At 37.2% G+C, this 21,905-nt stretch overlaps 1 protein-coding gene across 6 annotated transcripts in view; it reads right to left on the bottom strand.

The window, feature by feature from the left end:
* The window catches only part of DTNA (dystrobrevin alpha), a 376,270-nt gene that overhangs the window by 81,566 nt on the left and 272,799 nt on the right, over positions 1–21,905 (bottom strand). For all 6 annotated transcript variants that reach the window (XR_007493790.1, XR_007493791.1, XM_049769646.1 and 3 more), the window contains 2 exons: positions 13,878–14,091; positions 28–113 (listed from right to left, as the gene is read on the bottom strand). Coding sequence is in view for 4 of the 6 variants with exons in the window: in XM_049769646.1 (XP_049625603.1) it covers positions 28–113; positions 13,878–14,091 (300 nt within the window). In the remaining 2 variants the exon portion in view is untranslated. The remainder of the gene's footprint in view (positions 1–27; positions 114–13,877; positions 14,092–21,905) is intronic.

The following is a 21,905-nucleotide window of genomic DNA, read 5'->3' as shown; positions in this document are numbered from 1 at the left end:
AAGACAAACAAAGAAGAAATAACTTACATCTTAATTTGTCCATGATCTTCCCTCCACACAACGTGGCTAAAGCCATTTTGACAGCAAATACTGAAATTTTACCATGGCCTTCCCTGTTCAATGATAAGAGGAGGGAAAAAAAAGAAACAATGTCATATTCTGGAGCACCTTCAATGATGAAGTCTGACATTTTCTGTTTTGTAGAAATCATAAGACTGTGTAGCTTCAGGCATTATGTGGCTGCAGCCATTTTGGAAAAGGTTATGAATACAATTTAACACACATATCTGGAAAAAACTCTATTTCCTATATATATATTTATAAAAAATGAATAGCAGACTCTTCAAGTTTTTCTCTGTCACTTGCTGAAAGTGAACACTGGAATATGTCTATGTAACAGGATTTAAATTACAGAACATCGTTTTCTGTAATTTAACTTTGTGCTTAAAAATAATTTTATGCACCATGATTTCACAGTCTCCATAATTTATTTAAATAAGGCTTTGGAAAAAATCTTTCTTCATGTCTGAAGATCCCTGAATTTGTTCAAGATAACAGGAAATTTTTTGTCTATATCTTTCTTTTATTAAATAAAAGCCTTTTTTTTTAAATTACAAATATTTTTTTTTTGTGGTTTTTGGGTCACACCCGGCAGTGCTCAGGGGTTATTCCTGGCTCCAGGCTCAGAAATTGCTCCTGGCAGGCACGGGGGACCATATGGGGCACCGGGATTTGAACCGATGACCTCCTGCATGAAAGGCAAACGCCTTACCTCCATGCTATCTCTTCGGTCCCCTAAATTACAAATATTTAAGCACCATGATTACAAGCATGTTTGTAGTTGGTTTCCAATCACTTCCTTTTATTGAGATTCCCTGATTTTCATGTTAATATAGGTTCCAAATCAATATAGGTTCTATGTTTATTAGCTTTATTCACATATAAGTCTAACATCATTATAGACATAGTTTTTGGCATCATTTCTTCTCACAAGCTAACTGTGCTTATGTGATACATTAAATTTTCAAGAGGAATAAGGATATTAAAAACAAAAACAAGAACACCATTTGAATAGTTTTTTAGCAAAATTATAAGAGAACTGTCAAATCTTCCTTGATTCAGGAAGAATAACTAACTTGTCTTCCACAGAGAAAACGAGTTAGTTATACATATAAAAGAAATACTTAAATATTTCAGCAAAATTCTTTCCTAACTAGACTAAACTGTCTATTCTTATGTCTTTGAAATCAGTAAATATATTATATTAGTAATTGATTTCTTTATTACTTACTACTATTGAGAATGATCTAAGAAGTTATTGAAAATAATGATGTGGCTGAAAGGCAAGTAAAGTTTGCTTTGATAATGGTGTACTATCTCCACTGAATCACTAATGTGAAAACACACATATTTGATTAAATATATGTCAGCATATCAGATGAGATGGGAGAAGGTCAAACTAGAACTATAACCCTCCGAAGAAAATATTAAAAGATTAAAATATAATAAGTAATTGTCTTTGTTCCTTACTAGACTTCAGAGAGGGAGGACATTAATATTTATATTATTTTTGCATAGTGTCTGGAACACAAATAGGCAGAGTGAAAATTTGAGCGAATCCAATGCTAGTGGATTTTTTGTTTATATTTCTAAGCTAGAGGATCAGACTAAATATAACTATTATTGAAAATGGGCACCTCATTTTCAAATCTATTATGTTCAAAGTATAACTCATTTCTATCATAAAGCCTCTCAGATCCACTTTCTTGCTAACTTTTCCTTCCTCCTTTAGTACTCTATCTGGTTCTCAAAATCACTCTGTACTTACCAACAAAGGACCTTGGGGGTGAGGGACTTGTTTTTATCATCTCACTACCATCCCCAACAAATGTTTGAGGAACTAAAATGAACCATGTAAGTATACACTTAATCTATTCCCTCCATCCCATTCTCTTACTGCTATTTTACGAGCTCTTGTTTCCAAGTACAGAAACAGTCTCTGAGATGATGTCTGTGCTTGCACACTTGCATTACACATTTGACCATGTTAAATGGTCTTTTTCTTTCGCTTCCTCTTTTCTTCTAAGGGATTTATCTAACTTGATCTGTTTTCTCCCATCTCATCTGCTCCCATGTCTTCTATTATCCTGCTCTGCCTCAGTGGTCTCATCCTTAGCATCATGCATGTCCAAGGCTCTTCAACCCATTGATTAGGTATAAATACTAATCTTAGTATTACTAATCCCCTGTTCTCAAAACAGTTTTCCCTTTGTGGAGACAACTTCTTACACTTCACTTTTACCTATTATTTGACACTAATCATATTAAGTGACTTTGAGTTATTTGCATGTATACATGAGTTTTGACTTCACATTGTGAGGTGTTTGGGGGGACAAAGACACCTGCCAGGGTAAATGAGCTGAATATCCAGCATTTGCATTTTGTCTCACACAGATTTAGTAAACAATAAAAATTTAACATTAGGAAATGAATATTAATTATTATCATAGGTATCCCTATAAATGTTAAGGTCCACTCATTAAATTGTTGACTGATTTTAGAGTAGGTAGCTATAACAAAAATGCAGTGATTTATAACAAAACTATTATATTCACAATTCCCAGCATTTTCAATTACATGGATAACCAGGTCTTAACATTTTTATTGCAAGAAATAAATATATTTTCTTTTGCTGAAATATAATCCAAATAAAAAGAGAATGTTGCAAAATATGGAAAAGTACATATAAGAAGATATCAATCAATTAAAATGCTAAAGAAACAGAAATGAAAAAAATTAAACTTCAAAAGCAATGCAAGTTTTTTTTAATGAATTGAAGAGAACAATGAAATTTAAAAAAGGGAATAGACCACAGATGACATTGGTATACAATGTTTTTTCAAAGAATAAAATGATTATAGTTTATGGGTAAATCTATAAGCCTTAACTTTTAAAGATGAAGATCAGAGGAAGAGAACTAGTCTTGTATTGTTCCTGGAAACACAAGATTAATGATATTAAATCCAACAGTGGTTGTATCAAAGCTATTCTGCCAAATTGACACAATAAATCTAGATAAATCACAGTGGAGGGCAGCTCAATGAGAGTTTTGCAGGAATTCAAGTGTGAAATTAGTCTGCTGGAATCTATTGGCATGCAAGCTACTGTGCCAGACTGCAAATGTGACCCCTATCACTAAGAAGGATTTAGGGGATGTGCAGGACTGTCTGTACAACAGTACCCTGTTCAGTCCTTGTTCACCTCGAGCCTGTGCCTGGTCCTCATGATGATGGCTGAAGGAGTTTACCGTATTTGCCGGTGTATAAGACGACTGGGCATATAAGACGACCCCCTAACATTTCCACTCAAATACAGAGTTTGTTATATACTTGCTGTATAAGACTACCCCCTCTTCCGCACACCTTCACACACCAAGTAAAAGGTAAAACAATATCAGATTTGATTTCAACATTTTAATTTATATTCAAATGCTTATGACATGCAGGAAAACTGTCACAAGGCCATATGTAATCAAACATATACATAAAACAGTGCAAGTTTATTACCGGTAAACATACCGGTAATTCACTAAAGAAAACACACTCTATAGACTGGTACCGTAGATGCTTCTCAGGAACATAGGCAAGCAGCCCACAACCTAGAGGGACTGTCAATGATAGAAGTAAGATAACAAATAGAGGGAGAGAGCAAGTGCCAGGCAAGTCCCTAGCAATTTTGTTGGCTTGACAGTTTCCCCTTAAAAGCCTTCAAACTCCTCTTCATCATCTGATATTAAAAGTTCATCAACGACATCTTGGGATACAGTTGCAAGGCAGTCATCGTATGGATCTACCAATTCTGCATCAGATGATATGGCCTCAGCTTCAGATTCCTCTTCCTCTTGCCACAAGTACTCGTCCTCCATACCATCTAATGAATTTAATATGCCACACTTCTTGAAAGACTTGATTACCATTTGCGCATCAATATCATTCCAGGCTTTTATGACAAATTGGCACAAAACATCCAACTGTGGAGCACGCATGTTTCCTCCTTTTGTGTATGACTTTTCGCAGCTAACCATCCATTCATTCCACTGTTCTCGAATGCGATCTTTAAATGGTTTGTTTAGGCACACATCCAGGGGCTGTACCAATGATGTCAATCCTGCAGGAATAACTGCTGCATCTGTTCTTATTCTTGCAAGCCTTTCCTTGGTGCTGGGAGTTAAATGAGCTCGGAACATATTCCACACAGTAGACTACGTTTTTGAAGTAGACCACCAGGTCGTCTGCTTCATATATTATCCACCCATAGCTTCACACCCTCCTCATCCATCCAACCTTTTTCATGCACATGCACAAAACAACCAGCAGGGAACTTGAGTTTTAGCATTGTTTTTCTTTTAAAAATAATCATAGGTTTCAGTTTGTTGCCATCAGCTATACATGCGAGTACCACTGTAAAACTTGACTTCTCATGTCCTGTTTTTTTATCAAAATAGTTTTTTCACCTTTTTGATGGATAGTTTTATTTCCAATCATATCAAAATTCATTGGAGTTTCATCCATATTTCCAATATGACTTAACGCATAGCCATGTTTAGTGCGCTGTAGTATTACATATCGATGGAAACTACCCACTTTGTTATCCAGATCTGAGGGTAATTTTGGGGCGATTTTTGTCTTTTGCCTTAGTACCAGATCATGCCTTGCCATGAATCTACTGCACCAGGATATAGTGGTCTTAAAATTGTTGCTGTGATCTGGGTTAGATTTGGCCCACTGAAGTGCAAACAAGCGTATTATACTTCGTGTCACCACATAACCGTTTTGGTGATGTTGAGCCATCATGTCTGCTACAAGTTTTTCGAGTTCTGGCCAGTGTGGGGTGCCTCTTCTTAATGCACACTTACTCCTTGGCATACTCTTTAATGCCTTCTCATTTGATTTCCAGTCCCGAACCATCTTTTCTGTTACTCCATATTGTCTTGTAGCTGCACAATTATTATTTTCCTTAGCAAAGTTTATAACTTTCAGTTTAAAATTTGCATCATACTTCTTTCTTTTGGCTGGTGCCATGATAGGGATCATAAGGGTTTGACTGGTGGACATTTTCTGTGCTGAACTGTACAATGGTGCAGTATTGTGGTTGGCTGTTGGCTGTATACAAAGCCTAATTTGATTGGTCCCTGCTCCCTGTTTGTCCGCCCTGTCACTATAGCAGTCTGTCCACCCTTGCAACAGCATCTCCCTGGGACCTCACTAGTGCGCAAGTGCGAGCTCTTCAACATTCTAACAGGCACCATGATAGCGCAAAATCCGAATCTTCAATGCATATGCAAAGAAATATACGGTAACCCGAAATTACCACACTCGCAAAATCGCACACAGCCGACCATACACCCAGTATGCTATCGTGATTCGCGATTTTGCGAGAGTGGTAAAATCGCATAACAGCAGAGCATACACCCAGCAGCGCTGCTGTTGCCTGAACGGTATGTGGAATCAAGTGGGCGGGCATCGGGAGGCGACTATGGCACGGGGCAAGCACTATGGGCAGTCTATCTGAAGTGTACCTGCCGTATAAGATGACCCCCCACTTGCAGGCATATTTTTCAGGGCCAAAAATTCGTCTTATAAGCCGGCAAATACGGTAAGTAATCAACATAGAACACTGACTCCACAACGGAGAATGCAGATACCAAAAAATTAAATACACTTGAGTTATCTTTTGGGAAATTTTCTGTGTAGATTATAGAGTGAAGAAAGATGAAAAGAGAAAGAAGATTTTTCTATAGGCCTTTAATAAAATTTTACACCAATGATGATTTTTCTTAAGTCACCTAAGAAGCTTGAGATCAGAGTTACTATTTTGTAGTTAATAAAGAATTGACATTAACACAGGAAATAAGGAACAGGGAGGAATCAGTACACCTTAAATGCAGATATGTTAAGAACAATGCTCATTCGGAATTATGCCTCTTTGAGGCCAAATTGATTCATGGCCATCCATAGTATCTTGGGGGTAAAAGTCAAGTATACAGTGAATAGATATCTGGAACCTCTCTGGAGAACTTGTGTACATGAGCAGGAAAGCAACATATTGTTCCAAAGTGAGTCTGCCTGAGCAATGCCTCAGGAGGAAAGTGGTAAAGCCACACATATGGAATGTTGGCTGACAGCCACAACTCAGAAAGCAGACCTGTCAGTGTGTGGATGAAAACACAGGTTGTTCCTAATGCTGTAGGCTAAATTGCCTTGAATGGGCCATGCCAAGAGGAAGCTGAAACCATCGAAGTTCTTGTCTTCTTTTAGGTAGCACACCTTCAATTTCATGTATAAGGCTGGCCATTGTCTCAGAAAGGAGGTAACCCAGCTCTTCTGTGGCAAGTATGTCCCTGCCAGTAGACTTCCATAGGTGTGGTGGGCCACAGAAGATTTTCTTTGCAAACAAAAGTTCCTAGTGCAGTTGATTCTTCAGAGACACAATAGAGCTTTCAGTAAGATGAAATTTCTGCTTAGCTTTATTTTGTTTTGAAAGAATAATTTTCTCTCAAAAATAAAATGAAATTATATTTATTTATAATTTTTTCTTTAAAGTGAAAATGCAAAGCACTAAACATACTCTATTCATTTCTTCACTAATGGCACAAGAAAGTGTATTCTACTTTTAGTCAATTCTCTGAAGCGTGTAGCTATACAAATTTTTTGTTTTAGTTGACATCCAAGTACCCAATCAAATTGTTTATTGCTATTTAATACCCAAAATGATATGAGAGAATCAGAAAATGAGAAAATGATACAAATTAAAATTTCCTCAAAGTTTATCTTCTTGGGGTACAAGAATGGCCCAGGTAGCTCAGCACTGAAAGGGGAAATTATATCCTCAGGTTCTTGTACTGAACTGAGAGTTGGTTGGCTAAGAATCACTGGGGATGATAAATCTACTGAGTATCCCCTAGAAATGGCTCTCCACCCACACTCTCCCTAAAAGTTTCTTGCCTAGAGAAAAAGCTAGAGAGGCTGAGAGCGTGCTTGGCATGTGAGAGGCCCAGGACAGAAGTGGTGTCAATGCACAGAGGTGTGAGTAGCTCTCAGACAAACAAAAATATAAGAAAGCAAAACTTAGCGTTTCTTTGTTCTTTGGCTTTTTTTTTTTACTAAAATATTCAGATTTTCATAAGGTGCCTCTAACCTAAAGAGAAAAATTACCTAGGAGGAAAATGTCTCTTTATAACACAATGGAAAACAATAAATAGATATTGCTAAGTCAGTTGGTTAAACTCCTAATAGAATTCAGAGTTTCTTTAATGTTCCAAGAGTGTTTTCTGTTTGAATTTACAGGAACCAGAATATTCTTCAAGTCTGTCCTCAAAATGAAGATTTGCTTTCTGACTGATGTTTTCTTGGGTAATCTAGAGAAATTGTTTTTTTCAAGAGCACAGAAATTCTTCTTAGCAACATATTTTACAATACATTTGTAAGCATTTTTGATAAACACAGCACTTGACCTGTTTTTATACACACTGGTGCAAAATTAATGGTGCACAAAACATCTTTTCTGGTTTCTACAGTTCATCTCTACTATAACATCTCTCTGGAGTTACTGTTCTCTTATGGAACACTTATAGATCATTCTCAATAAGTATTTATTTTCAGTGTTCCAGAAGTTGAGGATATAAACAAATAAAACAGTTTCTGTGGATAGAAAGAAATGGGTGGGGTGCTTGCTTTACACAGAACACGACCAACTTAGGTTTGATTCCAAGTGTTTCATATGGTTTCCTGAGCAGCACCAAGGGTGATTCCTGAGTATAGAGCATTGCTGGGTGTGGCCTCCAAAATAAAAAAAAAATGACATATTTCCTGTAATTCATTTGCTCATCAAAAAAATACAAATGTGTTATATTAAAATTAAATGAGTTACAAGTAAATATCAAACTTTAATATATTAGATTAATAAATACAAGGAAAAAGAACCATTCTGACTTACCATTTATTTTATATTAAAGAATACTGATTGCTTGAGTTAAATGGTGGAGATTGACTTTACAGCACACAGGATACACAGCCACATTACCCTTTGAATTTATATATTTATTTTTTGTTTTATTTTTGGATCACACCCTGTGGCGCTCAGGGGTTACTTCTGGCTCTGTTGTCAGAAATTGCTCCTGGCAGGCTTGGGGGGACCATATGGGATGCTGGGAGTTGAACCACCATCAGTCCTGGGTCGGCTGTGCGCAAGGCAAATGCCTTACCATTGTGCTATCTCTTCAGCCCCATCACCCTTTGAATTTAGAAGTGATTGCACACATCAATGTTTCCCAAAATGGCCAATTCCACTCCTAGGGTGGGTGGGCCTTGCAATGATGAGTGGTGTAGTAGCTTAGATTGTGTTTTCTGTTTGTTCACTCAAAGAAAAATTATTTACAGGAGGGTGCTGAATATTTTTTTTTTCTGAAAAAGGAACAGTATACCAAATAAGTTTGGCACCATCTAACAAGTGATTATTCTTGTTTTAGGGACAATGAATTTAGCATGTGCACCTGTAGAAATCTTCTATTTGGTTCTGGAGTCTCTCTGGGCTTTTTAAAATCTAGCAAGGTAGGGGCTAGAGAGACAGCATAGTCAGTAGGAAATTAGCCTTGCATGTGGTTGACATAGATTTGATCCCCAGCACCCCCTACTGACCCATGAGCACAGCCAAGAGTGATTCCTGAGTATAGAACTAAAGCCCTGAGCACCACTGGATACAGTTTAAAAACAACAAGAAAAAAAACTTAGCTAGGCATATGGGAAAAAAATTTCTCCTATCACTGGGGAGGTGAGTTTGCCAGAAGTTTTTCCAGAATAAAAGATTCACACTGCCACGAGATCTCCCATACCCCACAGAACCCCATCTGCTCCTCAACCAAAGTATAACCTTGACAGGAAATTGAGTGACATTAGGGATGTAAAATCTACCCACATTTTTGAAAACTCTTTGGAAAGTGATTCCATTTTAGCAAGATAGAGGAATTTAGGAACAGAGTATTTTCGACCAGAACAAAATTTTGCTGGCTCTAGGAGAATGTTTTATGAATAGCTTGCATATAAGATGTACTTAGAAAAAACCCTGTAAAGCAAAGTATGCATTCTTTTAAACATCTAGCTTTAGATGTTCAGATAATAGAATGAAAGAAGAATATTTGTTTCATGTGGCTTCTCTTTTTCCTTTGCTTGCATACAATCACATAATCTCAAGTGTGAATAATATGTTTTGTTGGTGGGCAGAGAAATGGCTGTGTACTTTGTAGTAAATCTTGCAATAAACATCAGAATGATTTTTAAAATTCAAAAGGCAGAAGTTGTTTGGCAGAGCTCCAGAATCATTTCATATCCATGCTTCGGAAGTAGCACCTCTGATGGCACCGGGAGGGCTCAGCTGTAGGAATGATGTTCAAATGGCCCAGCCAGGTGCGATGTGTCAAAGACGAAAATGCCAGGATTTTGTATTCTTGACATAAAACTATGAAATGATGGATTTGGAGTTCTGCAGGGCTGTCATAAAAGTGACTCTAAATCTACAATGTAAAACTTGCTAAGTCCAAATATTTCTTTCATATACACTCTTGTCAAGTATGTCTAAATATCAGATACTGGAAAGGTTAAGAATGTGAGCATAATAATGATAGCCTATAAAAAGGAAAGTAGATCTTGAAAATAAATCGCTTTCACTCTAATATAAAAAAACAAAAGAGAAATCACAAATAGAGATGAACTTTAACTGATTCTTGAGACAAAATGATTTCTTATTCAATCAACTCCTCTAGCATGAAGCTATAACACTTTTCAATTATTTAATCCTGTATACAGACTCACAGACATAATACTCAGGTTATGAATAAGCCAGTGAATGAATGGAGGAAAGTCAAAGCCTTCAACATTTGGCTTCAACTTTATTTGGCCTAGAGAAAAATAGTAGCAAACCAGTAACACTGTTGGCACAAAATAAATGTTGAGTACATCTTAGCTACTACTACCGTTTTTATTTTTATAGAATAAAATTAACTATATAACTTGGTCCCAGAATATAAAAGGTTTTTAATATTTATTACTATACTACTATGAGTGTTGAATATCTGATTACCTGAAATAATATTTGCTAGAAACAAGGGCACTGCCACACACAACTACATTATAAGAAACTTTCCCAAGAGGGGAAAACTTGCTGAACTTAAATTTGATTTGGTCATCAGTCTGATGTTGAAATTAGTGTTTTACAGGGAAAAAAGGGAGATATAAGATAAATGGGGCCTGAGTGGTAGCACAAGCGGTAAGGTGTCTGCCTTGCACACCCTAGCCTAGGCCAGACCAAGGTTCGATCTCCTGGCATCCCATATGGTCCCCCAAGTCAGAGTGTGGCCCAAAAACCAAAATAAAATATGCATTGAAGTTTTGGTGAAAATAGTACCCTCCCACATTATATTTGGTGATGAGCAACTAGACATCTAGTTTTCTTCATCATAGAGTACAAGTAGAATTTGATAGTATGGATCCAGATGACAAATCAAATCTATGTTTTAGTAAGTAAAAATTGGATTAAATTTCAACAAACCCAGCATGACAAGGGTAAAAAAAAGAACACTACCACCACTCAACCTTTGACTTTCCTTCCTTCCTTCATTGATTCATTAATGTCTTGAGTCTGTGACTCTGCTTACAAAGAATAAGATGTGGTTGATTGTAAGAGGCAGGAAGACATGTGTTTTAAGAATAGAATCATGTGTAAGGAGCTATTGGTCCTGGACCACAGTGAGCAACATTATCTTGGGAAATGAAAGCCTGTTGTACTTGGACCCTAATTTATGGGCAGATATGCTTCCTCCCCCTAAAATGGTCATACATTGCAGTCATTATTAATTTCAAGGTAACATTTGGTTCCCAAGAAAGCTGTTTAAAAATAATTACTTTCGGTCCAGAACAGAAGTAGTACATTTGCCTTGCATGCAGCCAACCCAGGATGGACGTGGGTTCGATTTCCGGCATCCCATATGGTTCCCCTAGCCTTCCAGGAGTGATTTCTGAGCACAGAGCCAGGAGTAACCCCTGAAAGCTGCCACCAGATGTGGCTCAAAAATGAAAAAAAAAAAAAGAATTATTTTCATCTTATAACTTTCTGTTGTTGTTCCTTTGTTACTCTCAAGTTCCTAAAAATAACGAGACAAAAGTTCTTAGAATATTTCAAAAATCCTCTCACTCTGACTGGGATATGGTCAAGAGGAGAGAGGAAATGTTTATGCCAATCTGTTGTCTGGGTCTGAAAGAGAGAGCCTCACCTCAGCTGGAAGGCAGCTCTGCATGCAAGTCAAGCAGAAGGTAGGCCAGTTTGGGGAGTATGAAGAAAGAATGGAACAAAAGAAGAGATGGTAGGGGACTTCAGGGGGCTAGCACAGTGGGAAGGGGGTTTGCCTTACATGTGGCCAACATGGGTTCTACTCTTGGCATCCCATATTGTCCCATGAGCATTTATAGGAGTGCTCACTGAGTACAAAGTCAGTAGTAAGTTTTGAACACCACCAGGTGTGGCCCCAAAACAAAAGAAGCAGGAGGAGGAAAGGGGGAATCAATATGCGACTATTTCTTAATATTCTTCCCTTATCTAACTTGTTCTTTCTCATTCTTTTATCATCTCTATTCTCTGTTTCCCTGGAGACCAAAGAAGGTATCATCTAGATGTAGAAAGAATAGCCTCACAGTCTCACAGTAATTGGGTCACTGGATAACATATTTCCGGGACAGCCATTATCTGAAGGAGTTATGAACAACCATCTTTTAGACTAGAAGAACTGAATATTCTGTGACATGATGGCAAGCATGGGCAGAGGTCATGGGTATGAAATGTGTATTCCCAGCTTTCCACAAATCATCCTGCATGTGTATTGTCTTCTAAGGGGCAGACTTGGCCAAAGAACAGATATTTGCAACCAGGACACTGATTATGTAGTTGGCAGTAAGCATAGAGCTAAGAATAGAGGTTGAGGTGTTTTTTGGTGGGGGTGGACTAGGAAATATGCTATTCTTGAGGAACTTTGAATGGGGAAAAAGACATATTCAAGTGAAGTAGAATTTTATTCTTCTTTCAAATTTCAATTTTCTTGACCAGCCCAATTGGCTGGTTCTGATAAAATTTGAAGCAGGTCAAGTAAAATAAAATTTAATAAAACACATGTTTTGATTTTTTAATGCAGGAAGGTATATATGACTTTCCTTTTTTTATTTCATAAGTTGTTTCTCTGTGCTTCCTGAGTTAAACTGCTATACTTTCTTTCCTCTCCCTCCATCATCTGTTTAGTATGGGCCTCAAATATTCCTAAGCATTGGTCAGACAATTAGACTAAGCAGAATCTTCTCAGAGTCTTAAAAATGATTGCTGAAAGGTCAAGTTAGCAATTTTTCTTTTTAATATTCCAAAACTGTTGTCAAATTGGAGATGTCAATACTATTCCCAGACCAAGAGTTATTAGAAATTTTAGACTGGTGAGTACAGTTATAGAAATAACTACACAGAGAACTACCATAATCATGTGAATGAATGAGGGAACTGGAAAGCCTGTCTGGAGTACAGGTGGGGGTGGGGTGGGATGGAGGGAGATTTGGGACATTGGTGGTGGGAATGTTGCACTGGTGAAGAGGGGTGTTATTTACATGACTGAAACCTAATCACAATCATATATGTAATCAAGATGTTTAAATAAAGAAAAAATGAAAAATAAAGAAATTTTAGACTGATAATATAAAACAGAGAATTTACAAATTCACAAAGTATTACATTTGCTGAGTATTAAGTTCCCTCTCTGCCACTAACATGTGGAGTGTGGAAAGACCCTGGATAAAGAAATCTCTTTGTGGGGCCGGGAAGGTGGCGCTAGAGGTAAGGTGTCTGCCTTGCAAGCGCTAGCGTAGGACGGACCTCGGTTCGATCCCCCAGTGTCCCATATGGCCCCCAAGCCAGGGGTGATTTCTGAGCGCATAGCCAGGAGTAACCCCTGAGCGTCAAACGGGTGTGGCCCAAAAAACCAAAAAAAAAGAAAAAAAAGAGAAATCTCTTTGTATTTCAGCTCACTCATCTGTTAACTGAGAAATCTGAAAAACTAGTTCTTTTTTCTTTTTTCTTTTTGGGCCACATCTGGTGACACTCAGGGTTTACTCCTGGCTATGTGATCAGAAACCACTCTTGGCTTGGGGGACCATATGGGACGCTGGGGGAGTAAACCACCATCCTTCCTAGGTTATCGTGTGTAAGGAAAATGCCTTACTAGTTTTTAAAGTCTCAACCAGTGCTGAAATGCTTTAATCTTCTGAGCAGAAAATGATAATATAATGAGGCTGGGTTTCTATTATAACTTCCCATCATTGTATGTGTTCTTTTTTGACTAATCCATTTAGTGCAAATCCTGGTTCCTTCCCTTAAACTGGTCCACACACTCTTCTCAATTTTTTCCTGTTTGCTCTAGTGTTTTGATAAGACTCCTAAGAAACACCAGATTAAACTACTTGCAATGGGGCCTAATTTCTCTCCCTCTTTAGGCTTCATTAAATTGCTCCACAGACATACCTTCATGTGGTAATTTTCAATATTCTAGGGCATCTAGGAAAAGTGGAGTGAGTTAAACAAGTCAACACAAGAAATACAATTGCCCTTGAGCCCTGATAGAGCTATTTTACTTCCTAGACTTTTCTACATTTAAAGTTTGTTAAACACATTGAGGCCTTATTGAGATAAGTCACTATTCTAAGGTCGTTGGTGACTCTAGAAAATCATTTGAAGACCAAGCAGGACAGGAGGAATAGCAGATGGAAAAGGAAGAGAGTCATTCAAAGGGCACTTACGGGTCAAAGGCAGCCAGCAGGAAGTTGAGCAGGAGGCTGATGGACTGCTCCACATGGATTTGGTGAGTGGTTGGCATCCGTTTGTTGAGCTGGTAAAAAATGGTGGAGAGCACAGCCTCGAGGCGGGCCACATTAAGTTCTATGTTTGGATCCAGGTTGTTCAGTGCATTTTCCCGCAATGCTTCTATGACGTTCCAAATGTCCACCAGGTGCACTACATATAATCAGAGCAGAGTGAATGTGTGAAGAATGATAAATTCACAATTTCACCTGTACTGCCATCTTGATTTGTGTAGGTGCCTCAGAAGCTTCAGGATGTGATCAGTTATTACAGAGGTTGAAATAGTAAATATACATGATAGTGTATGATTCCAAAGATTTATTTTTCAGTGTACATTAAGGAGATAATAGTTGGCAGTGAATTTTTTGAATGTTATAATGGCCCCTGAAATACGGTTATTATCCACTTGTGACATGTAAAGAAACTAAGGGAAATAAACGGGCAGATGCTAAGACTAGTCAATAACATAAGTATTTTTTTTTAAGTTGAAATAGGGAATGGAAACATAGTACAGGGGTTAAGGCACATGTCCTGCATACAGCTGACTTTGTCTGCAGGTTTGATTCCTGGCACCCCATGACCCCCAAGCATTGCTCGGAGTATGGTTACAGAGGCTATGCAGCACTGTCAAGGCAATGAATTCTTAGGCATGAGGCAGGAGATGCAATAACAAAAAACAGTTGAGATATAATTGGTATATAATAATATGTACACTGACAGTGCACAATGTGTTGCATTGGTACATTTATATTCTTACCATTATGTGGTTACCACTAGTGTTAATTAACAACTCTATCAGGACACATAATTATAACTAATTATTGCTGAGAATATTAAGTTCCAGTTTCTTAGCAAGTCTAAAGTACATATCACTTGCAGTTATAGTTAATAACTATTTCTTTTTAAGGGCTTTCCCACTGTAGCTACTGACTCTTCAAAGAATAAGTGAAGAGCAGTTAAATTTTAGTGTTTAAAAGGTAATAATATTGTATTGAGCATTAAAGAGACCATTTACTTATAGAAGCATAGGGTTAGACTAGGAAAAGAGAAAATGAGTTTAGATAAGATAAAACAGGTGAAAAGAAAAATGATCTCTACAATGTAACAGAATTAAGTCACAGATTACTTAACTAAGCAGATCAAGATCAGTTTCTGAGCTACATTATTGACTAGCTCATGTAAAGTAAGTCACGGTTACTTTCATTAGGATAGTGAAGAAATCCATTTCCATTTCTGTTTGCTCTGAGGTTTTGTTATAACATAGTAGAAACTATTGCTACAGTCTAGATGATGAAAGTGTTCATCGCTCCCAAACGTTTCCTCATGTTCCTTTATAATCCCATTCCCTGTCCCCGGCAATCATTTATGGACTTTTCCGCAATAATTTTTTGGAATATCTATAGTGAGAATCATTCAGTAGATCCTCTATTTCAGGGTGGGGTCTGGGTTATTTTATTGATTTTAACTACTTTGAGAGTTATCTATGTTGCTGCATGTTCCTTTTTTTGCCAAGTAGTATTCTGATATCTGGACAAAGCAAAGTTTGGTTACCAACTTACCTGTTGATTGGCATAGTTTGTTTTATGTACAAAGGAGCTATGAATATTCACATACAAATCTTTGTTTAGGGAACAGAGATAGCTGAACAGATTAGAAGTCTGGGTTAGATGCCTGGCACTACATAGAGTCCTGTGGGTACCACTTGGAATGATTTACTAGTACTAAGTCAGAAATACCCTCTGAACATCACAGATATGGACAAAATCTTCCCTCCCCAATATATATTGTTGTACAATCATATGATTTTACTTTGTCTTTTAAAATATTTAGACAAAAATGCCTAGTTGTGAGATAGGTATATATTTAATTTTAGAAGAGTTTCCAAAGCAGTTATAGCATTTTATATTCTTATTTATAGTAAGGGAATTCTGACATCTTTACCACATTTAGACTCATTTTTCTTTATATTTTTTTCTTGGAGACAATGCTGCATTCTCAATGAAGTATATTCATATATGTATATATACACCCTTATTTCATTTATTAATATGTTTTGCTTTCACATATTCCAAATTTTTGTCTCCTACTCTTTATTCACATTTAAAACTGTCTTTATAAAAAAACTAACATTATTGCAACCTTCCCACAACCAATGCCGCCCATTTACCTCCTCCCACATCCCCTGCCTGTCTTTGAGATAGGCATTCTTTTTGTCTCATTCACTTCCATCATCATGATAATTGTTAATATAGTTATTTCTCTAACTCCATTTAACACTCTTTGTGATGAAGGGGGCTGTACTTTTTATGACTGAAATACAACTACAAACATGTTTGTAATCATGGTGCTTAAAAAAAGATATTATAATAAAAAGATAAAAAAAACCTATCATAATTAATTAACAACACTTTATCCTCCATTTGGAATCCAAAGGGCTGGCCGAAATCAGGCTCATTTTTCTATAAATCCCAAAGACTTACAGCCTCAGATTTCCCCAGTTATGAAGTATTCCTAAACCAGAAAATGCAGTCAGAGGACAATATCCTCTGATCTTGAAAATGAACAATGTGAATCAAAAGAAGAAACTATTTGCTTATCTCTAGTTTGGTCAGAGAAATACAAATTACTTTCCAACTGAAATAGACACATATTTGTTGGATTTTAACAAATTCATTATTATAAATTTGCAACCCATTCATGTATCACATAACAAGAATTTGTATTTTCTAGTGTTATCTAGCCAGTGTTTCCATAGAGCATCTCCCAGGGAGATGGCACCTATAAGTTGAATTACTTAATTTTATTCTTGAGAGAAGTATCTGGGATCCCTACATTATTCTGGATCTGATCATTGAGGAACTATTTGGATGCAGGAAGAAAACAGGGGAGCGATGATGAAAATTTCCACAATAATATCCCACCTATTTTTCGTATTGTTATGGGTGCCCAAGTCACCAAAGGCATTACCTGTCCTTACCTGATCCTTGGCTATGGATCAGTTAAAACAGGCATTGCTTCGAGCATCAGCAAAGGAGGGAGTAGGAGAGTACCAAAGAAGGAGAAAGCTCTGTAGAGAGAGAGGGACCTTGGATTTTTGGATCTCTTAAATTCCAGGAAAAATTTCAAAATTCCTTGAGAGGAATTATCTGGGTCCACTGTAAAAAGTGGTCAATATGCCTATGGGGGGGTCCTTTAGACAATTCCAAGTAATACTTATTTCTTCTCTTATCAAATTCACTTTCTCTGGGGCTCCGTTTCCTAGTAAAAATCACTCCCTCAACTCTGTCCCTCCTCCAGTTCTGGATTTCATCCCTATGTCTTCACATCTCAGTTCAGTCAATAACTAAGTTCTCTGGATTCCATCTCCTAAATATCTTTCCAATTTCTCCATTTCTATGCACTTTGATTCCTACTGCCCAACTTCATCACCAATAGTACCACCCTTGGTTAACTAAGTTAGTTTTTACATTTTTATCTTTTTCATCTCAATTCTTTAATATGCTATAAGTAGAATAATTTAGATGCGATATTCTTTTTGTTTATTGGTTTTGACTTTGAGACCACACTTGGCAGTGCACAAGGCTTATTCCTGGATTTGTGCTCAGGGATCATTTCTGGTGGTGCTCTGGGGTTCACAGCAGTGCTGTGAGTAGACTGCATGCAAGGCAAATGAGTGCCTCGTACTATTTCTATGGTTGTATGAGCTAATCATCATATTCGATATTTGTATGCTGCTTAAACTCCTCGAATAACTTCCTATTATATTGAAATTCAACTTATCAACAGTTAATGCAAAGTTCCGTTTGATCTGGCTCCTATTTACTTGTCTACTTTTCATCCACATAGAGCCCCTCTATGCAGCCTTAGAATGCAATTTATCTCAAATATAATACAGTGACTTATTTTTGCAATGAGTTGCATGTCTGCTACCCTATCTGTCTAGAACATTCAATTGGAAGAGACAATCATAATAATAACTGTTCTCACCCCAACAGTTACAGAATCTCACACATCAATGGAACTTAATGAACAACAGTTGGCTAAGTAAGCATATGGCAACAGAATAACTCAACAGTGAAAAAGGGTTCTTCAAAGGATGTCTTCAAAATATATATGTGTGTGTGTATATATTTTCATATGTATACCCACTAAATACCTGGCCTAGAAAGTGAAGTCAATAATCACTCTTACCTCCAGATGATTACTATGAAGACTTAATAAGATTATGCTTGTAGAATGCTTGGTGTAGAGTATGGGTTATATGAAATAATAATTGTTTATTGTGATGGACAAATAACATGTCATGGAATCACATGAAAATTACTAAAATAAATGTATTCCCTGTGTGTTCCTACATTTAAGATATGACAAAGATAAAGTATTAATTCTGGCTGAGATAATAGATCCTAGAATGATATAATTACACTAGGTTTCACAATTATGGGAAGGCAGGCTTTGGGGACTTAAGTGCAAACAATACAGATGTGGTTCCTGTCTCAGGGAACTAATGTCTCAGGAGCATGTCTGCTAGGGACATACACATCACTCAGGATTACATAAACAGATATCAAGAATGATGACATGGAATTCAGGTATGGAAAGGGATTACACTATGATCACAAAGAGGCCAGAAGAACTAGAGAAAGTCACAGGGATGCTGTAGTCATGTGGATTTTGGGCTTTTAATAGAAAGCATAAAGGCACAGTTTTTTAAATTGGGAGAGTGATACGAACAGAAATGCAGCTATGAAGTGTTTGAACTCTGACCATAAGAAAAGAAAGCACTAGAGATAGACATACCTGCATGTAACAGTGACTGCTGTCTGAGGCTTAGTCCAAGGAAGACTTGGGGACTTTTCTGCACAGGGTATGGTGGTACAGAGGAATACTGTGCTCATGCATACTGCATCTATTTACCATTTAAGAGTGGAAAGTATACTAGATCTTGCAATTCAAAAGGTTGAGTCATCTCTTCAAATTCTGTTAAAACTGTCAAGTTACTTCATCTGTGAAAAAGTTTTCATTCTCTTGATAGAGATGAGGAGATTCCAGAGGGAGTGTTGGTTCAAAGAGAAAATAGAAATGGAGCTGCTGGGGCCAGAGAGATAGCATGGAAGTAAGGTGTTTGCTTTGTATGCAGAAGGTCGGTGGTTCAAATCCTGGCATCCCACATGGTCCTCCGAGCCTCCCAGGAGCTATTTCTGAGCATAGAGTCAGGAGTAACCCCTGAGTGCTGCTGGGTGTAACCCAAAAACCAAAACCAAAAAAAAAAAAAAAAAAAAAGAAATGGAACTGCTGACCAAAAAGCTTGATTTGTAATAGATGACCAACAAATGGTAATGTCAAGAGTTAAACTTTTCAATCTACAGCCATGCTAGCCTATTCACATTTGCAAGACCTATGAATTCAACTGCATCTTAGTGGGCTAAGTCAATAATTGAATCAATATGTAGTTTTGAACATATAAGATGTGACTGATAAAAAAGAAGCATAAGACACACCCCATTATAAAAGCAGGAGTTTATTAGTGTTATTGTTATAAATCCGGAATTAGAGGAGTTCAGGTCAATATATCGAGGCCTGGTGAGGGAGGTTCTCTCACAAATATTTCTTGGAGACTTAATTTTCATGGGAACTACTTCAGGAGTAGAAACTTGCTCACAGAAACCAAATGGATTTAAATTAGTTTCCCTTGGGCAAGTTATTTGGGCAAGTTACTTCTTTAAATTTTGGCTTCCTCATCTGTGAAGGGGCAGGCAACAATAGCTCCTTCCTCCAATATAGAGATCAAATGAGATAATTCACTTCTTACAGTAAGCATTTAATATCTATGAATTATTATAGAGAAAACTAAGTATCACAGCCTTTGTTTAGTTAAACAAAACACTAAAATCACTCTAAGTTGAGAGTCATTAAAAAGTTATTAAGAACTCTTTTAAGTCCGACATGGCAATTAATGTTGCTTACTGTTGAGAAATCAGTTTGGAAAATGACTTTTGGTGAGGCTGTGCAATGATGACAGTATACCACTAGATGGCACTGTGCACATTTTACTAAATGAATCTCAACTGTCCATCACACAGCCCCACCAGCTAGGAGGCACAAATTAGGAATGGGTTTTCCTTCTCTTTATAACTGCACACATTTTATATTAATATACCATGTAAGGTATTTGTTTAAATGTTTAAATAATTGGTTTTCAACAACTGTATCAAGAATAAAGTGTAGTTTAAAAGCAGTATTTAATGTCACAGAATTGTAATATTAGTACTAATTACATACATTACTTACACCTTCCACTTTTTCCACTTGTGTAAAGTACAGGCAGGGGTGGGGTGGGGAGGAGGGAGAATTGGGTTATTGGTGATGGGAATGCTGCACTGGTGATGGGGGTGTTCTTTATATGACAGAAACCCAACCATAATCATGTTTGTAATCAAGGCGTTTAAATAAAATAAAATTAAATTAAAAATTTTAATTAATTAGAATTTAAAACTATTATTTTATTTTTTTTGTTTTTGACCACACCTGGTGATGCTCAGGGGTTACTCCTGGCAATGCACTCAGAAATTGCTCCTGGCTTGGGGGAATCATATGAGATGCTTGGGGATCGAAACGTGGTCCGTCCTACGCTAATGTGGGCAAGGCAGACACCTTACTCCTTGCACTACCGCTCCAGCCCCTATTATTTAATTATTATAGCTTAGATCAGTAGTCTTCATACCCTGGTATAAAGATTGGTGCCAGCCTGAATGAAGATTATAAATGTTGAAAATCTCTGGTCTACCATCTTGTTTCTAACTTCTTGTTCATAGACCTTTAAGACAGGCACAATTTTGAAGGTGAAGAATGCTGGTTTAGGTCACTTGTTTACAATAGAGATAATAATTATGGGTCTGATGGAAATGAATGAAGCTTTGATAATCTGATTGTGATGCTGAAAAGGATGAAGTTGGGGCACGCTAGGAAGGGGATTTGTATGTTTGTAGGGAAGACTGTTGATCTCAAGAGATGGTTTGCACTGATATCTTACACTATTCAAATAGGATATGGGCTATTACTATTACTATGTTTTGTAGTTAGAGATTACTGAAATACAAATATTTCTGGGAAAAGTACAAAATTCTAAACTAGTTTATAATTAGAAATAATTGACGTGGGTAGTGTAAAATATGAGAAAATTTGGAGAAAATAGGAATATAAACATTCAGGGTTTCATTTGCTTCATGAGTTAGTCCAGATCTAGCTTACTATGGATCACATGAAACATTGGGTATAGGAAACAAATCTAAGCATGCTATCCTTTATTGTTTAGCTTTTAATCTTTGGGCTATACCTGGTGGCGCTTATGGATTATTCCTGGCTTTCTGCTCAGAAATCGTTCCTGGCATATGAAATGCTGGGGATTGAAGCCAGGTCTGCAGGGTTGGCTGCGTGCAAGGCAAACCTTCTACCTGCTGTGCTATCTCTCTGGCAATGATATATTTTTTTTATAAAGCACTTGCTGATGGCCTCAACATTTTCTTTCTTTTTTTGTTTGTTTGTTTGTTTTTGGGTCACAGCTGGCAGCTCTCAGGGGTTACTCTTGGCTCTATGCTCAAAAATCACTCCTGGCAGGCTCCTGGGGACTTTATGGGATTCAAACCACTGTCCTTCTACATGCAATGCAAATGCCTTACCTTCATGCTATCTCTCCGGCCCCCCATGGCTTTAACATTTTCAAGTCCAATTCTGCTACTTACTATTCTGAAATTCAGGAATGTGAGTAAAAGGTTCCAAAAAGTTCTTTCCAGGTGATTAAGATTATAACCTTTAGAAGTTCTCAAAAGGTTTGCAACTGGGGAAGGTCAATGAACAATCATTTTATGATGATTTCCCTTTAGTTATGCTACAGTAGTATTTCCAATTGTGGCTGAACTTTAGAATCATGGACAGTTATACGTATACCAGCTCCCAGTCAAGCTGCT

The sequence above is a fragment of the Suncus etruscus genome, chromosome 3, assembly GCF_024139225.1.
Source record: "Suncus etruscus isolate mSunEtr1 chromosome 3, mSunEtr1.pri.cur, whole genome shotgun sequence".
Lineage (NCBI taxonomy): Eukaryota > Metazoa > Chordata > Mammalia > Eulipotyphla > Soricidae > Suncus > Suncus etruscus.
The sequence above is the reverse complement of the archived record's forward strand: the minus strand, read 5'-3'. Positions and strand labels throughout refer to the sequence as shown.